The sequence below is a fragment of the Genypterus blacodes genome, unplaced genomic scaffold (assembly GCF_046128005.1).
Source record: "Genypterus blacodes isolate CSIRO-AG114 ecotype Tasmania unplaced genomic scaffold, CSIRO-AGI_Gbla_v1 ptg000137l_1, whole genome shotgun sequence".
In the NCBI taxonomy this organism is placed as follows: Eukaryota; Metazoa; Chordata; class Actinopteri; order Ophidiiformes; family Ophidiidae; genus Genypterus; species Genypterus blacodes.
Genome location: NW_027466939.1, coordinates 923,072 through 945,440, shown reverse-complemented (window position 1 = coordinate 945,440; position 22,369 = coordinate 923,072). Strand labels below are relative to the sequence as shown.

The 22,369-nt window shown below is 42.4% G+C and overlaps 1 protein-coding gene across 1 annotated transcript in view; it reads right to left on the bottom strand.

The window, feature by feature from the left end:
- The window catches only part of cep112 (centrosomal protein 112), a 75,864-nt gene that overhangs the window by 41,189 nt on the left and 12,306 nt on the right, over positions 1-22,369 (bottom strand). Inside the window, exons 9-19 of the mRNA XM_076164578.1 lie at positions 20,009-20,089; positions 17,115-17,214; positions 16,551-16,669; positions 15,844-15,987; positions 13,151-13,305; positions 12,751-12,880; positions 12,569-12,661; positions 12,356-12,403; positions 10,948-11,027; positions 4,589-4,724; positions 1,929-2,036 (exon numbers count right to left, since the gene is read on the bottom strand). Of these exons, the coding sequence (XP_076020693.1) occupies positions 1,929-2,036; positions 4,589-4,724; positions 10,948-11,027; positions 12,356-12,403; positions 12,569-12,661; positions 12,751-12,880; positions 13,151-13,305; positions 15,844-15,987; positions 16,551-16,669; positions 17,115-17,214; positions 20,009-20,089 (1,194 nt within the window). The remainder of the gene's footprint in view (positions 1-1,928; positions 2,037-4,588; positions 4,725-10,947; positions 11,028-12,355; positions 12,404-12,568; positions 12,662-12,750; positions 12,881-13,150; positions 13,306-15,843; positions 15,988-16,550; positions 16,670-17,114; positions 17,215-20,008; positions 20,090-22,369) is intronic.

The window sequence follows — 22,369 nt, the reverse complement described above, 5'->3', positions numbered from 1 at the left end:
CCCAATACTCTATCAAATCACATGTATTCCTCCAAACATACAGCTTAACTGCATGTTTACCTTATTCGACAATTAAAATGATTATTGAGTGCATGGAAGCATAGTTTGTGGAAAGTGTATGTGCAAACACACTCTACAAAAGACATCAGAGATCACACACGCACACACACACATTCTCTATCACGCTGTCTTCAAAAATAGTGTCACCAGCATTCATATCCCCATCACCGCAAACACAAGGCCTTCATCTTCATACTCCTTTAAGACAAAAGCCTTCCTGATCTGCAGCTGAAGCTTATATAGTTTGCGTTGTCTGTCAGCCGGCTCTTCAGCGCTCTGTAGCTCCAGATGACAAACAGCACTTGAACATTCTCTCCAACGCTTTGATTGCTAACCTGTTTGTCACATGAAATGGAAAATATGATTGCTTAGAACTATTTGTGCCAGTTAGAACACAGGACACTTTGACATTCTTACAGTTATCTTATGCTTAAAGAAACATCACTAGGATATAAATACAAACCACTTAATGGCTGAAATGAGAGTCAGATAGAGAGTTAGTTTTATGCTAATGGATCTTTGCAGCAAGAACTGAAAAGATGCATTTCTAGGAAAACTTGTTCTTGGTGAATATTTAAGGTGAAATGTAAGGCTTACATCGTTATTAACTCTTTCCAAATGTCATTCTCCATGTTAACGCCATTATAATTACAAACAACACCGTTCAACCACGGAGCAAATCAATAACAGAATCCCATTTCTACACTTCTTGGAATGAACCGCTGCCTTTATATCCTCCATTTACAACTCTCCACAGCAATTTACACGCAGGGAAACTCCATCTGGATTGGAAATGAGTGTGGGCATGCTTATTAACAGGCAGGTTGAGCGCTAGCTAGGTGCTCAACGGGTGCTCGGAAATCAATCATGTTTTGGATACAGATGGAAAATAGAGATGCACACTAGTTAGAGCTGTATCCTCTTGAGGTTTGTGTAGACCCATATGCTCACATTACATGGACATATGGAGATAAGCTCCATCCTATGAATATGATGAATATTCATGATTTGTTAAGATATGCTGTGTAAGTGGTGTTGAATAGAATCATTAATCTTTGAGCTCACGGTACAATTAGTAGCTACAGCGAGCTGCACGAGTACGGCCACGGTTACAGGCGTGATTACTATGATAGATATTACACTCCGGATTATTAATCTCAAATAGCACAACCACAGGTGAAGCTACGTAAATGTTTCTATCGTTAAATCAATACAATAAGAAGTCTTAAATAAATTGTTCATTCACCTGTAAACTACACATTATTTTCAACTTTACAAAAAAAGGTGATCATTGGCTAAAATACAGAATTAGATTGAATTACGGTAAACACCTTTTATGGTTATGGTTACTAAGGTTACATTCATATTGAAGTTGTGCTTCATGTCTCCAGAATGAGACTGTCTGTCTCTGATAACATCCATTCCTATGAATTAATGGAGTCTGTTGCTTTGAAAACAGATTTCTTCCCATCATCAATCTACATTTCAATGAGTTATGAAAATGGTGTCTGGACTGTTTAAGGAAGGAGAGTGAGGCAGATGTGATGATAAGGGGACCACGCGTCTGCTTCGCACATTGTGTCAGCTTTCAATTGGCAAGGTTTAAGATGTTTATTGAAATCCAATCTAAGTTTAATCTAAAGCATGTCCCTTATCACGAGGAGTTAATCAAGCAGAACCAATGGGGAGGAGGAAGAGATTTTTCCAAATGGATGTCACTCAGGCACGCTCCGACAGGCCAAGCATTGACTGATAGTGTGGAAAAGATAACAATGTTGACGGTGATGACGTAGATGCAGGCAGACAAACACACACACACACACACACACACACAGATGGACAGACAGCTACTACAGACTCATACAGACCTGCTGCTCAAATTTCTGTCTGAGTGCATCAAGTTGTTGGGAGAATTCTCTGGCCTGGTTTTCCCTGAGGGCCTTGGAGCGAACAAGGTCTTCCTCTACCTTCTCCATCTGCAAGCATGAGGACAGAAAACACATCGGTGAGGGAAAACAATTCCATTTCCATCTTCATTACTCAGTATATGTGAAGTCATACGGTCTATGTATAACATTAGACAATTCTCTTACAACTTCATAAAATATTATTCCTGAAATAGACACAGACAACAAACATGGAGAAATATAATTTAGATCATAAAGGCAAAACCAAGAATGTGCCTTAAACTGAACTAAAGCACAAAGGAGCCTTAAAGTAGACTAATACTGACTTCATATATTACATCAACATATGTTCTATGATATGTGTAACGCTTAGGAAGTATTAAACATGTTTTGATGAAGCCATATAAACTGCTAAAGCATCCTTTAAAGAGGTTTGATTCAGTCTGGTGCTTCTCTGTTCAAACACTCCAGTCCAACATTGTGAAGCAGATTTTAAAATGAGAGAGAAAGAGGGATGGAGAGGAAGAGAGCGATACAGATAATCCGTTTAGATACAACCCGATCTGCAGACAGACGATGATGGGGGAAAGACGGAGGGATGAAAAAGAGAGTAAAATCTTCTCTTCTTCTTCTTTTGAAGTACTTTCTGCAACATTAAAGACTTAGCAGGGGAACACGATGGAGCGATGCACCAGTGAGTGGGGGAAAAGCAGGGGAGAGAGAAAAAGAGGGAGAGAGGATGATGGGGATGCAAAAGAGATTGCTCCTCTCTCTCTCTTGTGGCTTTGATGTGGGCCGAGGATAAAGTCAGATTGGAGATCGTGGATGCCAGAGGCTCACTGGGGAGAGAGAGGAAGCGAGCAGGAGATGGAAGGATGGGAACAGGAGTAGAGAGTAGCAGGGATGAGAGGAGGAATACAGCAACAGAGACATGTTCCAAGTTAAACTCAAGACGTCCCTTGCTATCTAAGTAAATAAAACACATAGAACAGATTTAAGAGGCTTGCATTCAAAAAAGCTGAAGCCACTCTACCTGAGACTACAGAAATGTAAAGGCTATATCATTGTAGCTGTGTTAAAATAAACTACAAAGCACTCACTTCAGCATGTGTGGGCTCCCATGGATGACTATGCAGCCAATGAAATAAAGGATTTACAGTATATTTATGTATTTTTTAAGTGGCAAAGCGTTTCTCCATATGGTTCAGTACCCGTTTAAACCACCTGCACCTGTTTTTCACCCTTCAGATCCATCAACACCACAACATCTCATAGCCTGCAGGGCTTCAGTGTGTATTCTTGCTCTTATGTGCATTTAAAACTAACATTCCAGGCATAAATCTGTTTTGTTATTTCACTTCTTCTTTTACTAACAGTTGCTGTACCTTACTTGGACTAATCAGTGGCTTAAAAAAAGAAAAATCAAATTCTAATCTTGCTTACACCTCTTTTAAACATCCAGAATCTAACTGCCCTGTCAATAAAGCCCACACACAGAATACCCAAAAGTGTTGAACAAAAAGGCCTGTAGCCAAACTGACTTGTAAGACAGCATCAGGAGTTTACAGCTGACTGTGTATTGATTGGCAAACTCTACCAATAAGCAGCAGCCCACGCGGTGCTGAGTGCTGAACGCGAGACTGGCCTAACGTACTAATTAGACCGGCTGCTTAAAGTGACCCGCTCTCCATCCAAACCCTATCAGCCCACGGCACAACCGCTGAGGTGAAGTGAGGTCACTAGGTAAGAGCCAAGGAATAACTGCAATAGCTTAATGAACAGAATAACAAATAGGTTTATATATTTGGAGAAAGGAAATGAATGAAAAGAGCCTAGGGATGACAGCGCCTGTCTCTTATGTATACAGTATGTAGCTTTTTCACATAACCAGGCAGCTAAAAGGTGCCAGAAAAATATAATTTATGGGACAAAGTGTGTCCTGATGGTGCATTTCATTTAACAGCTGGCCTGAAGGGAACATGGAAATACAGAGGGAGAGAAGGACAAAGACATATGGAGGAATTTTAATACAGCCAGCGTGGCGCCATGATGCAGCTGTGGTCAGGCTGTGTCTTTGCAGCGATGTGTGAATGTGTGTGCATGGACCAACACCAACATGTGTCTGTGCCTCCAGACCTCTGCATTGTCTTGGTTTTGATCACTTATTATCTAACACGTCGCTCTTCAGTCAAGCAGGTAATTAACAAAACAGACATACCTGGCACACAACTGAATGAAATGTTGGTAAACGAGTGAATATGTGGATTAATATAATGAACAACAACAACATAACAAAATGTACCCGTGTAGGCAGAACCAATGTTTTCCATCATATATGACTTATACATGAAGTACTACAGCTCATGTCTGGATTGGACACCGTGTCTGAATATTGGAGATATGTAGACACACCTCTGTTTGGGGGTAACTCCCTCCTGCACATGTAGCTCATCAGAGTTGTGCTTAAGTCCTCATATAAGTCTGTGTATGGACAGGATTTCTGCTATTGTGGTATGCATGTGTATCTAAACTGTGAAAATGGACAAATATGTGTGGTACCTATTGTGTGTGTGTGTGTGTGTGTGTGTGTGTGTGTGTGTGTGTGTGTGTGTGAAACAAACCTGGAGTTTCATGTCAGCATAGGCCCTCTCAGAACTGAGCTCCACCTGTTTCTTGAACTTCTCCAGTGCAAGATCTGCCTGCTGGATCTGCAGCCTTTGGTTTTCCCTAGCTCTGTCCAACTGGCTCTCCGTGTCCCTTCAAACCATGCACACACAGAAAACACACTTTTTAGTTATCCAAACATTGATCAAATCTGGTAAATAAGTTGGTTTATAATATTGAATACAAAACAATTGATGTTATTTCAGTGCTGTGGAGAGAACACAGAAATTAACCCTAGAAATTAAGTGTTAAAACTGAGGCTAGGGTCCAGAGACACAATCATAAAGGTCAAATTAAACTACAGAGAGAAATAGATTTGGATCTTTCAAAGACAGACAGACGGTAAAACTTGATTCATGTGATTAATTACATTACCATGGTTACATGTTTGGAAAGATGCTACACTACAGCGGCAAAAAAAAAACAGAAACAGACAAAGTTAAAAACTACGGTAAAAATGAAAAGGAGGCAATGAAAAAAGGCAAAGGGGCAAAAGAGAAAAAGGAATGTGCAAGCTCTGGCTCCTCTTTGTAGTTCTCTGTCTCTTTGTAATTTTGGTCTCTCTCATGTCAGACATCAAACGACAGAGAAATTGTTTTTTTTTCTCCTCTCTCCCAATTTTGTGTACTCTGTAATTATTAATCAGTGTCGTTGCATGGCTGCCTCCTAGGCTCAGCCAGACACAAAGGATATGTGGAGAGACTAAGACGGAAAAAAGAAAGAAAAAAAAAGAGAGGAAGATGTAAAAGAGGATGTCACTTAAATAGCAAAGTTTTAAGGCAGAGCAAAAAATTGAATTGGGTGGAAGCACATTTTTGTGTGTGTGTGTGTATATGGGTCTTTGTTCATAAGACAGTCACAATCTGTGTGTGTGACAACTCTACTGAAGTCATGCACTATGACCAAGTTGGAGCAGAAGTCGCTGGTGCTGCACCTCTGAGGAGACACCAAAAAGTTACTGCAGCAACTTCAAGTTTGTGACAGACTTAAACACACAGTATGATGCTGTAAAAGTGAGGAGAGCAGTTTGTGTGTGTGTGTGTGTGTGTGTGACAGTGACTGCGTGTGGTCACCAGAGTGGTAGACAGCATGTCACCATCAATAACAGAGCAATGATGGTGAGATGAGAGGACAGAGAAAACACTCAAGCAGGCCTGGCAGGGAGAAAAGGAGCAAACGGATGGAGGTAGAGAAAGCAAGACGGAGAGAGTGAAGCGGGGAGAATAAAAGAGAATGAGGAAGGAAATAGGCGGGCCGAGGCAGCTCCTTGGCTTTAAATGGATCTCTGGTCAGAAAAGTGGAAGTTACCGGAGTCTCAAATTAAAGATGTGCCTTCTCTCAAGAGGAAGTCTTCTCATCCCTTACTGCTAAACAACTGTTTAAAGGGGAGGAAGAGGAGAGAGGAGAGGAGAGAGAGGAGAGGAGAGGAGGGCTTGTGCTGGAGAGCAGACACCAGGGCTGCAGGGATGCCGGCATTTTCCCGGACTGCACTAACCACACAACGCCACGTGCTATTTGTATTTGTATGCGTATAAAGACATTGATCACACACACACACACATACACTCACATTCACAGACTTCAAATACATTCAGAAGCAATATTAATTACTTATGCAAGTAATCTTAAAATGGGTTTTTAGGAATTGTATGGGCTGGAGTGTGGGTGGAGAAGTGCAGGAAATAGACAGGCAAATGCAAACTCACATGGATGTGGACGCCTCTGGTCTCTCACATAAAAGATAGAGACGAGAGTCAGAGCGTGAGTCTGTGTGTGTGTGTGTATGTGTGAGTATGTGTGTGTGTGTGCCCGCGCAACTGCGTCTGTGAGCTCATCCAAACGGAATGATAACGAATCCACAGACACATCAAAGGGGCCTGGAAAAAAAAAGAGGGAGCACATAAAAAAGGGAGAGAAAAATGCAAAACTGAAATATTCAGAGGCCTCAGAAGAAAAATAAAACAGGCTTTGGTTTTCATCCACATCCCCAGAGGAAGAGGAAGAGGAAGAGAGAGAATGAAACAGAGAAAATAAGAGACCGCAAATAAGTGAACACAAATGAGAGACAGCACAGGAGAACATCATTGACCGGTTTTAAAAAGTACACACCTACATGTACAGTACTTTAAACTATTTACATTACACAGTGTTCAATCGTATTACCGTAGTTTCACCCCGTTTCTCTCTCTCTCTAGTTTTACAAGTAGTCATAGAGGAACAATAGACTTATTTCTAAAGGACGATCTAATTAACCTACAAACCTAAACCCTACAAAATGGAAGAGCTCAGTGGGTTAATACAGTGTCGTTGGAGATTGGCGGAAGACTTCAACTACTGTGTGCACACTGTCCCCCATCAAGTATCCCTAACACACCAACAGTGGAAGGAGTGACACACACACCAGCCTGTGTGTCTTCCCTCAAAGCAAACTAAACACCCTAAGGACAAAGAAGAATGAAGCAATAGTACGGGTGAATGAAATGTGGTGAGAGCCAGGCTGGCAGTGCTTCTACGTGGGTGGATAAACATAAGGGTGGGACAGAGAACACTGTACTACACGTCTCTCTCACACTTAACAATGTCTCTGGAGGTTATCAGTCAGTTCCACAACTGACTTCAACACCGTTATCTATTCATGTACACACACACACACATCTGAAATGATGGATTCAATCAGAAGCATGTATGTAAGTTACACTGAATATGGTAATAACTCAAGATCATTAATACACTACATGTAGGATAGAGATCAAAACTGGATGATGCTGCTGCCTTTGGTTTGGCATGGGATGAGAAAAGAGGAACATGGTAGTGATGACAGGGTTTGGATCAGGGATTCTCTTGCCTCTACGGTATGTTTAGATTGATTTAGCTTCATGAATTATGCAGAATACTTTGTTGTAATCTGCTAAATCAACTACACGCTTATCCATGATGTTGATTTCATGTGTTTGCGTGTGGTTAACAATAACAACACAGAACGTCCTAAGATGCACGTCTAAAGGAAGTCCATTCAGATCAGAGGATGCTCCGATCATTTATAGTCGGCGCATGTTTGAACGAAAGTTAGCTAACCAAGTGTAAAGATGTCTAATCCAATGATGTGCCACAGTTGAGGCAAGAGGAGGAACAGCATATTGTCTTACACTGTGATATGAACATGCCATATTATCAACAATTGCATGGATTACATGATGAAATATTGCCATGCTCAGATATGAGAAGCTAGTGCTGAATAACAAAATACAAAGATACATATCAGAACTAGAACCTACCATATCCAATTCATTCAACATTGGAAAAATGAGGCATTGTCTGGAGAAGCTTCAGTAGGAGTTATTGCCCTGTAATACTAAATAATGACTTCCCACTCTTTGAAATGAACCGTTTGTTCAATTTAGTTCCAAGTTGGGTTTTTATTTGTCCTTTCATTCAATCTTTATAGCCGCTAATCTCGTTCAGGGTCGTCTAATGAATCCACAAGGACAATACACAAAACAAAAAGCATCCATAAAGATAACCATCTCCAAATCTACCATTCTGTCTGCATCTGACACTTCAAGTAAAAGGAGAAAAGGGTGAAATGCCAATTTCTTAACCAATAATACTTTCAATATCTTGTAATGCAGCACAGCCAGAAGACATGCTGTTAGTTTTCCCCCAGTATAGGGAGTCTAAACATTGCTTTCCTGCTGTTACTACTGCTGTAGAGCTTTCCACCTACACCTGCTGTACAACACAGATCGTTATTCCCAATCCAGGCATGTTCTAAGGCTGATGTTGAAGGGTTTAGGGGGAAAATTCAGGCCAACGCTCACTGAAGCAGAAGTGTAAAGCCAGGGGCTGAGAATGGATACAAAAAGAGAAATAACCACCATTCAGAAAGTTCCAATAGAAAATAACCGTACGGTATATTTAAATACACAGAGGTAGAAACCAAAACTCACTGATGTTCAATGAATTTGATGTGTAATCTTTCTTAAACTCAGAGACCCTTGGCAACAGGGTCTTCCCCTCAGTCTGGTCTGAGGTATTGAGCTGGAGCTTAACCCCTCCCCATCCAGCCTTACCAATAAAGCTGCCAAGGGAATGTAAATATTGAATCAGGTAGAGCATTTCAATATTCAGAATCCATACCTCCACCTGCTCCTGCTCTCCAGCCCCCGCCACACAGCCTCCACCCTCTACCATCAACCACTAGTCCCAGTCTGGACCACTAGCCCTGCCTGTTTCCACCCCCGTCATGGGGGAGGAATGCTGAGGAAGATAAGAGCACTTCAAAGACACACAGATATGAGTATGTGATGTGTACGCACACGCACGCACGCACCCACGCGCACACACACACACACACACACACACACACACACAGACACAGACAGATATAATAGCATGAAGGAAGGCAGTAATTGAATCCTACTGTACAGGGTGTACATTTAAAAGTATATTTGATATACATGCATTTCTTTATGAATCAATTATTTTTCTAATCTGTCCAATGTAAAGAAAAAAAGCCTGTCGCATGTCCCACTGTCTAATAAGTGATTCCTCAACTTTATTTAGTTTATTTTCTATGGACAACAGCTGAAAATTCAATTCACGCGAATAAAAAGCAGCAAAGCCTCACTGAAAAGATACAATCTCTATTTTCCATCTTCAATGTTAAATCTGGAAGCTTTCAATTAGAGATGAATGGGACCACTGAGTGCAAAGTTGGTGTCAACCCTCAGAGAACAGTCAAGTGAAAGAGAGGAATGAGGAATGGGACTCTCTGGGTGGAAGGATGAAACAATATGACATCGTCTTCATGAAGAGAGAAATACTGCAATCTAGAAAAAAAAGACTTATTTTCAACCATTCAGCCTATTTCTGATGTTATTTTTAATTGTGATTTGAAGGTCATTGTTGCAAAAGGCGAGCCAGCTGTTCCCCAGATGAGCTTCCTCTTCCTGTATCTTTGTTCTCTCTCTCTCTGTGGTGCATCCCTCCATCTCTATGTTAATGCCCTGTAATGATCTGAGGCACATTTGGATGAAAGAACTGAGAAACTTGTCCTCTCTCCATAGCTTTTGTGCGGCTTTCTGTTGTTGCTATAGTAACACAAACCTGGAATTCACATTGACACGGTGATGCTGATTTGCATGGCAGAATGGGGGGATTTTCTTTTTATATTGGAGAGAAGTGTGTGTAGACCAAGCAAGGACAGAAGTGTGAATGATGGCATAGAAATAAAAAGAAAGATGGCAATCCACAATGTACACAGACCAACACAAGTCTAAAGCAACATGTCACCTTCATCACCCTGGCCGACAACCATACACACTAAAATATACAGCATATAACACACAGTATCCCAAGAATCTGGCACACGGAAGGCATGTTGAGCAGTTAATTTCATCACCCACCCTCTCATCTCCACACACACACACACACACACACACACACACACACACACACACACACACACACACACACACACACACACACACACACACACACACACACACACACACACACACACACACACACACACACACACACACACACACACACACACACACACACACACACACACACACACACACACCCTTATGCAGTCTTGCTTTGACTTTGAAGTTCTCCTGGATCGCCTTTAAAGGCCGTCAGTGTTGCCACGGCAGCAGGCAGGTAGCAGGCATCAGACTGCTAGAGTGTGCGTGCCTGTGTGTGTCTGTCTGTGTTTGTGTGTGTGTGTGTGTGTCCTGTGTGAGTGAAGCCTGAGTACATAATTAACTAAGAGCCTGGTGGGCCACTTGCTGTTTCTCTCTTAAGTGTTTAACTCTAAACGAGGGAGTGGCAGCCTCATTCCCGATGCTTACAAGGATAATTTATGCACAAAGAGATCTGTCTGCAGTATCTAAGCCTGTCCAAGAGAAAACAATAAGCAGGCACAGCCATCAATGTCCCTTTGTGCGCGGTACAAAATGCTGCCAAACTGCTAAATCACTTTCTTTAATGTGTTTCTAAAGCCACTTAAAAATAAGATTACTCAGAAACAAAGCACTCCAGGATTCACTCCACTTATTGTTCTTATGCATTGCTATTGTACTGTGTCCAACATTTGGAAACCCCTCGTTGGAGATGTGGCTAATGTGACTGCTTAGCCGAGGTATAGTTAGGGAATAAGAGGAAGATTAGCTGGGGTGATTGAATGGATTGAGCCAGCGTTGTGTTTAATAGCGCTGAATAAAACACTCAGAAAGTATAATGTGTTTGTGACCTCTTAATGCTCTGCATGGTATTCACTGACTGATGGACTGAAAAAGGTAATAGGTACCTGAGCGATTCCTCTAGTTTCATTATTTTCCTCTTAGCCTCAGCTCTCTCTTTCTCTGCCTCAGTGTGGACTGCCGAAACCTGTGAGCGAGAGAGAGAGAGAGAGAGAGAGAGAGAGAGAGAGAGAGAAAGAGAGACAGAGAGAGAGAGAGAATATAAGGGAGTGAAAGACCAGGCGCCATCAAACATCACTCATCAAGCCTCTCCTGTCTGTGTGACCTTGTGCATCTGGTCTCGTCTCTTCTCTCCATCACCCCATCAAATGTATCATCTGAGTCCATCTGCCTGCAGAGAGGGCCTCTTACTCTGAAACTGTGGCCGCCACATGGGCCCCTCCGACACGCACACACCCCGCCAGGGCCTCCTTCACGTGTCTCCCTCACCCAGACGTCTTCAACCATATCCCAAGATCCTGCAGGTTTTTCAGTCCGACCAAACAGCAGCTGAGATCACTCATGAGCTGTGCTGATCAGTGAGCTGGCAGAGCATTCTTTGGATGGAAACCCTAAAGTCTGTGTGACCTCCCTGACACACGGCTGGAGACATCTGTTTTAACCCGATTGAAGTGTTTTTTCATGCAAACGTTTTCATCTCCTGTCAAATTTCAAAGTGTGGGACAAAGGGAAAGGCATTGTTAGTGTGTGTCCTGACTTATTTAGAGGAGGGATCAAAGAACACAACGTGTTCTAGCGACGAAATGAAAGCACACGCTGTATTTTTGTGTTAGAGCGGCTTAATTTAAATGCTCCCTGACCCTGATGAAAGAGCACAGAGTCAGAGGGGCCCATGATCACCTGGGGTACAGATGTGCCAACTTGCTGCCAATACTCCCTCACACACAGACACACACAGACACACAGGTATATACAGACACGCACAAGCAAACATCACACACACACACGCATGCATGCACACCAACACACACATATTATGACTGTGGCAGTTTGAAGATGACCCAAGTGCAGTGCAGCCTTAAAACTTGATCTTCACCTGAGAAGTGACCTTGTCGGCTCCGGTCATTAAAAATGGGCTCTGTATTCCTTATGCTTTATGACCGCACAATGTCTTTGAAGAGGGACGCCTTAAAAAGCAAAGCCCTTGGTGATTAACTGGAGGGCTGGTGCATACTTCAGACGGATACATGCAGCCCTGCCTTCAATCTCTCCTTCCTTAACCTACTCTTTAGCTTAATAACAAACATTCTGATTCTCCTTCCCATTCTCTGTTCGTGTCTTCATCTCACCGTTAGTCACAGCTCTGATCTTACAAGGCCGGACATAAGATATAAAAGTGAGGGAAACCACAAGAAACATCTAACTCTAGCCTTTGATCTCCACTTGACTGGGATCATTTGGTCTCAAAAGTTCAATGGATCAATTTACCAATTTAACAAGCAGCTACACATTTACCTTCTTCTGCATTTCACCCTTTTCCTGCTGAAACTTCATCTCTTGGTCCTGAAAGAGAGCAGAGGTAACATGATCTGTGATTGGACATACGTAGCAATTGTGCATGCAGATTCATCGAGTGTAAGAGTGCAAAGAGCAACGTTTGGAAAAATGAAGCCCGATTACCGATATTGTTATTAGGTTTTCTGAACCCCATCACTGCCTGAACCGTACCGTGACTTGTTTGTGTCTCGTGTGTTCACCGTCTTGAAGCTGCTGCTTGAGTTGTGCCGTGGTAATCTGCAGTTCTTCTAACACCTCAGATGCCTGGGAAAACAAAACAGGGGAAAACGCGGAATATAAGATACATTTGTTATTTGCTTGTGGCTAATTTGCTAAAAAAAGTGATGATCTACCTGAGCAGCAGACTGAGAATGTTCTTTTTGGAAGTGGCTCATGTCTGTCTCGTGTTTGGCTCGGAGCCTCTGCAACGTCTGCTCATACTGCTCACTCTGCTGCATCCTCTCCTTCTGCAGGGCAGCGCTCCTGTAAACAGTTAGGAGCTTGATTCAGACTGAGCGTAAAAACAGTTTTTGAGAGTACATACAGAATGTATTTCTGTGCCTTTTGTTGTGGTAGAATATGAAGCCAAATATTTTGTCTGATGCCTTTCCGCAGAGGCATTCCTCTTCCTTAGATAATAAAATACACCACTAAACAACTAAGTAAAAAAAAAAAACAAAGTCTACTAAGCCCTTCCCTTCCTGTTTTCATCTTCTCCATCCCTCCCGCTCACTCCAACAAACAGCTGCAGACCTTCTGTTGGCCTCCTGGAGTTCCACACTCATGGTTGCAATGTCGATCTCCAACTGGGCCTTTTCCTGGGTCACCTTCTGACGTAGACTGTTGCCCTTCTCCACTTCCGCTGACTTCCGCTTCACCCGCGACTCAAGCTCAAGGACTTTTTGTTCCTGGACGACGAGGATAGAAAACACAAGGCCATCCGGTATGACACACTGACAGCCAGCTAACCATGGACAATGTTACGGGTCAGAGGACTGAATGTTGAAATGAAAGGGGATAAGAACGACAAGTTTGAATCCATGAAACATAGATGCAGAGGAAATCAAATAATATCTTGTAACCAAAGCCTTAATTAGAGTGAATGTTTGAAGACATAAATCTGGAAAGGAAACATTTGTATCCCGATTTGACATGTTAGTCAAATGTAATATGTTGGGATAATGGTGAGTTGCAAATGAGCTCATTTGTAGAGCGTCACCAACTAAACACTGGACAATAATGAATACATGCTAATTTAATGCTGAAGACTTGTGTTCCAAACATCAGAACATAGTGTAATCATTAAAGTGTTCATTAAAAAACGCAAGTGCCAGCATTGTAGCAGAAGAAATTCCTCAGTGATATTATTGAATTCCAAACTTCAAATGATCAATCAGGCTGTTGATTTTCAAAAAAACAAATGGGATAAAAGTCCAGCTGATGCAGCCGGGCCCTTCCAGCACGGTTCTGTTCTGATGAAAAGAAACATCCCTCGTCTGCATACTGTCCCCTGACGTGTGCATGTGCCTTTTTGAATGTGTGTGTGTGTGTGCATATGACAGCATGGAATGCAGCGTAGGCAGGTTGATAGAGGCGATGACAGGCACTGATTAAAGATGGAGTGTGCTTTCGATCTAGATGATGACAGAGGCCGGCGATGACAAGAGGAGAAACGAGAGGAGGAGAAGAAGAGGTTGGGCTGCGGTGTGTTCGGAGGGAGTATGAGAGCCGGGCCCCAGTGAAACTGCTGAGAGAGACTCTTTGTTTTTATGTGAGCGGCACAGGGCCCTAAGAAAAGGAAACAAGGGCCCAGTGTTGTGCTGGGACGCGTGCTGACACTTAGCTCTCTGGCAGGAGATGAGAAAAGGAGCCTCCAGAGCGCACCTGGACACACTCAGACAGAGCGTATTATGTCCTCTAAACGGCTGTTCTAAAGTGGGAATTACTAGGTGTGAAGCCATAACACATCAGGTACATTATGAACTCTGCTCTCCTTTTGAGATTTAGAGGAGATAAAGCCTTTGAAGAAGAAGAGTAATTAAAAAAAGTGTGATGGATGACCTTTTATATTTTTTCTTTTAAAGCTGAGATCATTGACAGAGTGCTTCCCTCCACACCTGCTGAGGCTTCACTATTTCAAATTATTTGTATTTGCTGACCCCAATACACTACACACAGTACTCTTACTACAGCTGCAGGTGCAAAAAGAGAAGTTTTCAGTCCAGTCTGTCTTCATCCACCCTGCACCCCCACACATGTGTTTCTACTTATTCCAACTGATTAAACATTGGGGTCAAATTGAAGTTGAGCAAAGCTGCGTCGGAAGTGTGCTGTGTCAGTAATCTCCATATCCATGTCATGCCCTAACCGGTGCAACAAGCCAATCTGAACAAATGTCAGTGAAGCACAGCCTGTACACACCCACACACAACACATCGTTCAACAGATAGCAAGCTGTATCAGGAGAAAATTAACAATCCTGTGAGACTGGTGAGGCAATCATTCAAAATGTATGGCCATCAGCCCAATGAAAAATCAATTTCACAATTAAGTAACACACAGCTGGTATCTGTGCGCTGACTGATCCACAGGTACGTACGCAATCACATACACCCAAGAGTTCAGCTGGAGCAGGACCTTAGCAGAAACCAGCTTGTCTTGATTTTCAAGCACCTACTTACTTAGCTCAACCTCTGCTGCCCCGTGCAAAGATTAACTCCAAAAATAACATCTGAGACTTCTTACATATCTACATATCCGTAAGCACCTTGCAAAGACCTCTGATCTTTGTTGGCTTGACATCCAAGCGGGTTCCCGGGGGCAAATGAACCACCTTCATTCCACCATCATTAATTCAGAGACACGATTGGTGGATCATGAACTTTTCACATTGTGTCAAAGGTTTTAAACTTTATTAGTATCTACATCTTGACTAGTAGAGTAGCAGTGGTCTGAAAGATGCCTCTGTGTGTGTGTGTGTGTGTGTGTGTGTGTGTGTGTGTGTGTGTGTGTGTGTGTGTGTGTGTGTGTGTGTGTGTGTGTGTGTGTGTGTGCGCGCGTGTGTGTTAAATCTATGCCTGCCTTCCTACCTTACCTATAACAACACATGGTAATGTTGATAATAATATAACATTTCTGCATGTGATTGACTCATATTGTTTAAATTTCTTGCTCACAACTTGTGTACAACCCCACTAAACAGAGCTAAATCCTTGGAATGACATCACAGTAAGCTTGGGTGTGGAGTAGGAGTGTGTAAGACATATGTGGATTTTCCTACATATGAATGTCTTGCTTCATTTGTATTATAATAGCAGTCATGAGGGATACAGAGACTTTACAATGTCCTTTAAAAAAAGGTGATCAAGTTAAGAAATACACCAATATTGACTCAACTAAACCCTGTACATGCTATTTGTACAGATGGCGTTTGTTATGCGACTCACGGTGGCTTGTGATCGAGCCTCATATTCAGCCTCCATTTTGGCCAGCCTGAGGTTGGTGTCATCCAGCAGCTCCTGGATGTTCCCTGTGTGTTTCCTCTGCAGTGAAAACTTCTCCTGCTCCATCTCCGTCACAGCAGCATGCAGCTGGAGGGGATGAAATAGCTTCATATCAGACTTACAGCAGAGAGACAACTCTGCTTCCTACTCAGTTTAGGATTCCATAATTGCGTTGCCACATTCACAACCCTTTTTTTTCTCCGTTCTACTATTACAAGTTTTCTTTGGATATGTGAGCTGTTGCTTATCGAAGGGGGAGAAGACTGGTTGAGATGGCCAGATGAGTCCAATTTAGTTTTTTCCTATTAGAAAAATTGTTCGTCAATTCAGCTCATCACATGTTAAGTGACCCTGAGAAGATGAGGGGAAATTTCATTAGAATTTTATTGAGCGCCGACAGCTCAGTTAGCAGGACTGAAAACACAATTTACCCAGGGCACAGAGCATTAATTTTTCAGCACTAAAAAAAACTCCAACTAACTTAAGCACAGCATGAAAGAATAAAGATTTTTCCACCACTGCAGGAGAGCCTGCCTGCTTGCAGCAAAGTCTGCCGGTGTCATGCTATCAAACACTCTTCCTTTGGCTCAGGGCTGCTTGCAGGGGGCTGGGCTGCAGAATATCCAAGGCCTTCAACTTTTCTTTTCTACCTTCTTCTCCCACTCGTTTTTAAGGGAGTCAGCACTGTGATCCGACATCTTCTTCAGCTCGGCAATCTGCTTCTCTTTGCTCTCGCAGATGACCTGGGATTCCCGCAGTACGCTTTGAACTGTGGGTGAGAAAAACACACAAAAGAGAAGTCGGACCCTGCCTCGGGTGTATACATAGATGGACACACACAGAGACTGACATACACTCATGCTCATTGAGGCACTGTCAGTAAATCAATGTCAATAAAGATATTGGTTCTATCAAATGTCCGGCAGCGCTTTCCTCTGCCAAGTTTATTTGCTTCTCATTGAATACTTTTTTGAAGCACAGTGAAGAATGAGGAGGCATGGAGTGAGAGATGAACAAGAAAGAGAAAATTAGGCAGGAGAAAATGCACACATTTTGTAAATCAGCTAATTTAGATTGAACAGCACAGCTGGAGAATGTCATTGTACACCAGCAGATCTCTAGTTGAACTGTATCTGTGGGCTTTTACACTGAGTGTTCTGAGACACTCATATAAACATCCTTCCAGTTAACCCTGCAATCACGTGACCTCTCACCTTTCTTCTCCAGCTTACGGATCATCTCCTCTGACTCCTTCTGCTTGGCCCGGTACACGCTCTTAGTCTCCTCAATCTCACCATTCTTTCTGTCCAAAATCTGTGGGAGGAAGATAATGTTTTAAACATGTTGGAGACTCTTTACTGGAAATGAACACGCTTTGTTAATACTTAGGAAAATAGGAAAATTGATGTACGTTGCATTTCCGTGTATACATTTCATGTGCTATGCAAAAGCCTCTTAAGTCCAGAAATATCAAATAAATCAAAGCATGAATAGACATTAAACCTTGACTGAATGAAACCTGAAGGAGGGTTTACTCTCCCTCATCTAATTGCCTGGAAAAAGGACCCAATAAATCGCAGAAACAATGGGTGCTAATTGTAGTGTAGAGTGAAGCAGAGAGGGAGATGGACAGTGGTACCACAAAGATGTTCAACATTACACGTCTGCCTAAAGTTATAGCTGCAGCATCAAAATCAGTGCGGTGCTATGTTTGGCCGATTCACTTAACGCCATTCAATTATCCGTTTTCATTCTCACTTGGAAGTTTCGGGGCTGAAAGATCCAGCCAACCTTTCCAAAAGCATCCTCGCACTGTGAAACACAAGGTCAGCGAGCGAGCGAGCGAGCGACTCTCTCAAGTCTAGCAAATTAATTAATGCACCTGTCAATCACAGATCAGAACACCAAGGCAACAGTGCATTCCGTATTTGGAAACTTGCCAAGTCTGCAATGAAACAATTCACAGAATCAGTTCAGACCTGAATAGCTGAACCAGAAGAAAAGACAAAAATAATAAAGGAAAGAAGCTACAGTGAAGTACATCACTCCTGACTGTTCTAGGGAGCAACACAAGAAATATTCAGTTAGGAATTCATAGTGTTGAGTTTCTTGTAACTTTACAACGGTTAACTTTCACAAATACCTATCAGATAGCTATCATCTATGCAATGTTTACAATGTTTCATGCAATTCCAACAAGCATTTTATAGGGAATGTCTGAAGAAGAATCTGAATTCTGTATATACATTGGCATCAATACTCGGTTGCTGGTGGCTGTCTGTCTGAATTAGCCAAATCCATTATGGAGTTGTTTGAGCGGGAAAGACCTGCATGCTTTGTTCTGGTTTCATCTCACACAATTTCTCATAATATCAGGGTACAGTCCATAATTTGGCTTCTACTGGAGGAAATCTATGCAGAATGTATTTTCTATTACAGTGAAACTCAACTGATAAAGATATCTTTGGTTGGGAAGCAGCAAAGACATTTTAAGAATGTCAGTCTTTGGAATGGACCAAAGTGTGGTTGATACAACACTATCCTAAGTGTCAAAGTGGTCATTACCCTCAAAAACCCACCCAAAGCACATACGTACGGCTTACTGTATTTTTCTAGCATTTTGTTTTGTCCTAGTGCACTCAGTAGCTACGCCTGTCATCCTTGGTGTGAATTAGATGGAAGAAGATGAAAAGAAGGAGCAAAGTTGACAGAAAATTTAGGGATACCCAATTTTCCCATTTCGCCACCAAACAGGGTTAGTTTCATGTTTGGTATCCATTGAGCGAGCTGTGGCACGAGCGTCAGATGAGGCCTGATGGGAGTGCTAGAAGCTGGGAAATTAGGGCTTTTAGGGTGGCCGTTTTTCGGCTTTTAGGTGCGTGGCATCATGTAATGCAGGGAGGATCCAGACTGTGTGACCGTGGTTAGAACAAATATCAACAGTGAATGGAATAAAGGGGTCGGTACAGTACAATGCAATACAACCAAGACAGTGCTTAAGGAGAATCAGAACCTAATTTCAAAACAACAATGTAAAATGACACGACACTGGAAATGAAACCCAGCTGATTGTGACCATCTGTTGTTCTCTGGTTCACCCTGTTGTCTTCTGCTCACCTCCCATGATTTGCATGTAAAGCAAGAGAACATGAAAATCTGCTTGTGCACCAGAGGATATTAAATAATTTAGAGCCGCGGAGTACTGATACACAAACATTAACATTACAACACTCAGGCCTGTTCTCTCATTAGCCTCTCTGTTCCATGTAGGGGGACAGTGACCAGTAGCCCCGTAGCAGCCTATGCATTATTCATAAGAGGGCCAATTAAAACTACAACTTGCTTGCCCACCTTCCAACTAGCTCGTCACAGCACACACCCCCAATCACTCTCCTTTGAAGCCATTAAGAGTGAATGCTGGGGAAAATTCAGAGGAAATTAAAGCAGACATAACTCACAATCTGTATGCAATTAAAGAGAGAGAGGGAGATCTAGCTGTCACACTGTCTCTTGTCAAATTCAAAGGAGCAATGGGCATCTTAAAGCGGGGAGAAAATTGGAGTGTTTTTCTGTTTTATTAAAAGCTTCTGTGGCAGCAAAGGAAAGTTATGCTTAAGACCTGACAGATCCCAGGTGCTTGATCTGAAGCCTAACTGATGGGCACCTAGTGTGAAAGAAACCATTGCTGCTGCTGCTGCTGTTTCCACCAGCTGACAGGGAGCTTTGAAGAGCTGATTATTTGCAGGATGGGGCAATCAAAAGAGGAAAAGCTTGTTTCTTTTCTTTTCATTAGGCAGCAAGTGGAATCAAGAGTCAATGATGGCCACTTTGACACAGGATTGTTCATGTACCTCTCATGTCAACAGACCTCCCTGTCCAGTTGCTCCTTAAAACAAATGAAGATTAACCAAGTGCAAGCAACAAAAGTCCTCCAGAATAGGATTCAGTCAGAATTGGACTGCATTTCCTTCTGGGCAAAGAGTAAAATAAAATATATACCTCTGCCTACTTAACCTTGGTTGCTCTTCCTATAGTACTGTATGTGTAGGTAGAGAGATGGGTGAATGTGTTGTATGGCTGCTTAATGAATGAACATAACAGGTCTTACACCCTGAACATCTGCATCATGCCTCTGCTGCATCTTCAGTTTCTCCTCCTGGTGTTTGGCCGCCGGTCCTTTAGTCTTCATCTGGAAACAAGTAGAAAACCTGCTGTCATATGTGTTACAATGAGGACTTGTAATTCAGGGATTTGATTGTTACCAAGACAACCTTTGCCAAATGAGCTGTAAAAACAATATGGCAAAATAATTAATAATTTACAAATAGAAATAGAGGATCTCTGGTCTGCGGTCAGTGAGTGTGTAGAGGTCTGTGAGTGTTAAACAACAGCCTGAGGCGCACTCCTGTTGTTCTAATCATCAAAGCAATAACATAGACGCTCCCATGTGGCACAATCAATCTTTTGACCTATTTTTGGTGGTAAATGAAAGCAAGCCTACTGTCATGACGACCTGTATAAGACCAAGTGGGATATGGCTACAACACCGTCCATTAACAACACAGCGGGTGCAATCAGAAAGATAATATTCATTACAGCAGTCTGTGCTATTGAAAGGAGGGTATTTGTAAAACGCTCGCTCTGCACTTTGGGTGATGATTCTCAACCCCAATTAAAAAATAAAAGCCCAATTTAGCAGCTTCCACAAGACACACACACTGCCTTGTAGATGTGCTCCTCATTACTGCACTTCAAATGCACAATGTACAGTATCCTTCCTTTCAACGAGGCTCTTTTAAGTATTCAGTCTCCTTTTTCTCACATTTTTCCTGATTTACTACCATTTCTTGTGCAATTGAGGGGACCACAGGAGAGCTGTCAGAGCGGGAAGAAAGGGGCGAGGAAAAAGGGAAAGACACATAAAGAAAGAGACTGAGAAAGGAAAACAGATGAGAGAGACAGAGAGGAGACAGACACAGATGACTCTGATTGAAGAGCAGAGGAGTAAGTGGAAACCTGATTCTGCTGGTGCCCTGAAAAAAAAATACGGGGGTGTCACTTTCTCATCTTCTCTTCAAATGCTCTTTGGAGAAAGTTTGTCAAACTAGATCAGGGGTGTTTGAAACTTGTTTATAAAGGCGTCAGCGAAGGAAGGAGGCGGAGGAATGTCGTACACCTAAGGCTTCTGAGAAGCCTTCAATCAGCCTGACTGTGTGGTATAGCTTCTTTCCCCACGTCTCTTCTTCAGAGTTGTAGCGAGCTCTGTAAGATGCCATGTTTTTTGACACTTTGCTCTTGAAAGGATGAGAGGTGGGGGGGCTGTAAGTATGAAGTAAAGAAAATGACAGAAACAGCGGGAGGGAAACTAGTGCAGGGTCAGGGCCTTTTTCCTCAGGGTGTGTGTGTGTGTGTTTGTGTGTTCATAAATTGTCTGCTAACTGTTTGGGTTCCACAAAGCAAGGTTGCCTTTGTGAATCTCCTTCTTCCTGCCTGAGACGTACAATGTCCTAGTGTGTCTTTCATCCTCGGTAAACACAGATGCTGGAGGATAGTCAGTATGCAGTGGTGTGCTATCTACTGAGCAGCAGGTAGATGCCATTTCCACACTCTAACAAGAAGTTAATTTACTCTACAATGTTCTGATAGTATCGTTGGATGAAAACGTCGGGGGAAAAAATTGAATCTGTGAGAAGTGAATGAAATAAACATCAATGTGGGAGTTTTTGAAGAAACAGACAGAGGTAGTCAACAAGTATAAGTCTACTGTAATGTGTATTCAAAACTATACAGAAAAATAATATAAAATGTCTACCACCAAGGAAAGAGGACAAGAAGGGGGAGAAATAGTTACTTCATCGTTACAGAACACTCTTGTCTTGTCCAGACAAAAGTGCCATCTTGACAGCTAAACTACAGAGCTGCTTCTCTTTAAACTACCTAAGGCTCACAGACAGGCTCTTTTTTTTTAAGCTTTGGAAAATCATTAGATAAGACAGCGTGGCCGTCAAAATCACAGGCTGAGCGCTCCGTCCCAGAGGATCCATAGATTAGAAAGATAGCATCGTTATAGTAACAGAGTAAAGACATCTGATCTATGAAAGCGTATGCGACCATTAGTGTGTGTGCCTGGTGTGATCTGCATATTCATCTATCATTCTGTGCTGTGTAAGGCTCACTTACTCTCACATTCGACAGAAATGGGTCGTTGCGATGTGTCAGTCAGGATCTCCTGCGCCTGTGTGACTCTGGCCCCGTGGCAAAGTGTGACTCATCAGTTGCTATTCAACAGCGTTTCTGAAGAAGTGGCCGGCCCTATGACTACCACTGAGCACTAGCTTGAGGGATTAGCAGGATTTTGCGCATGATAAATTTTGGAAAATGCATTGATGGAGATGCGAGCATGTAAGCTAAGGGAGTGAAAACAATGATAGCCTGTGTGTCATCTCTATCACTCCAGGTGAGGCTGAGT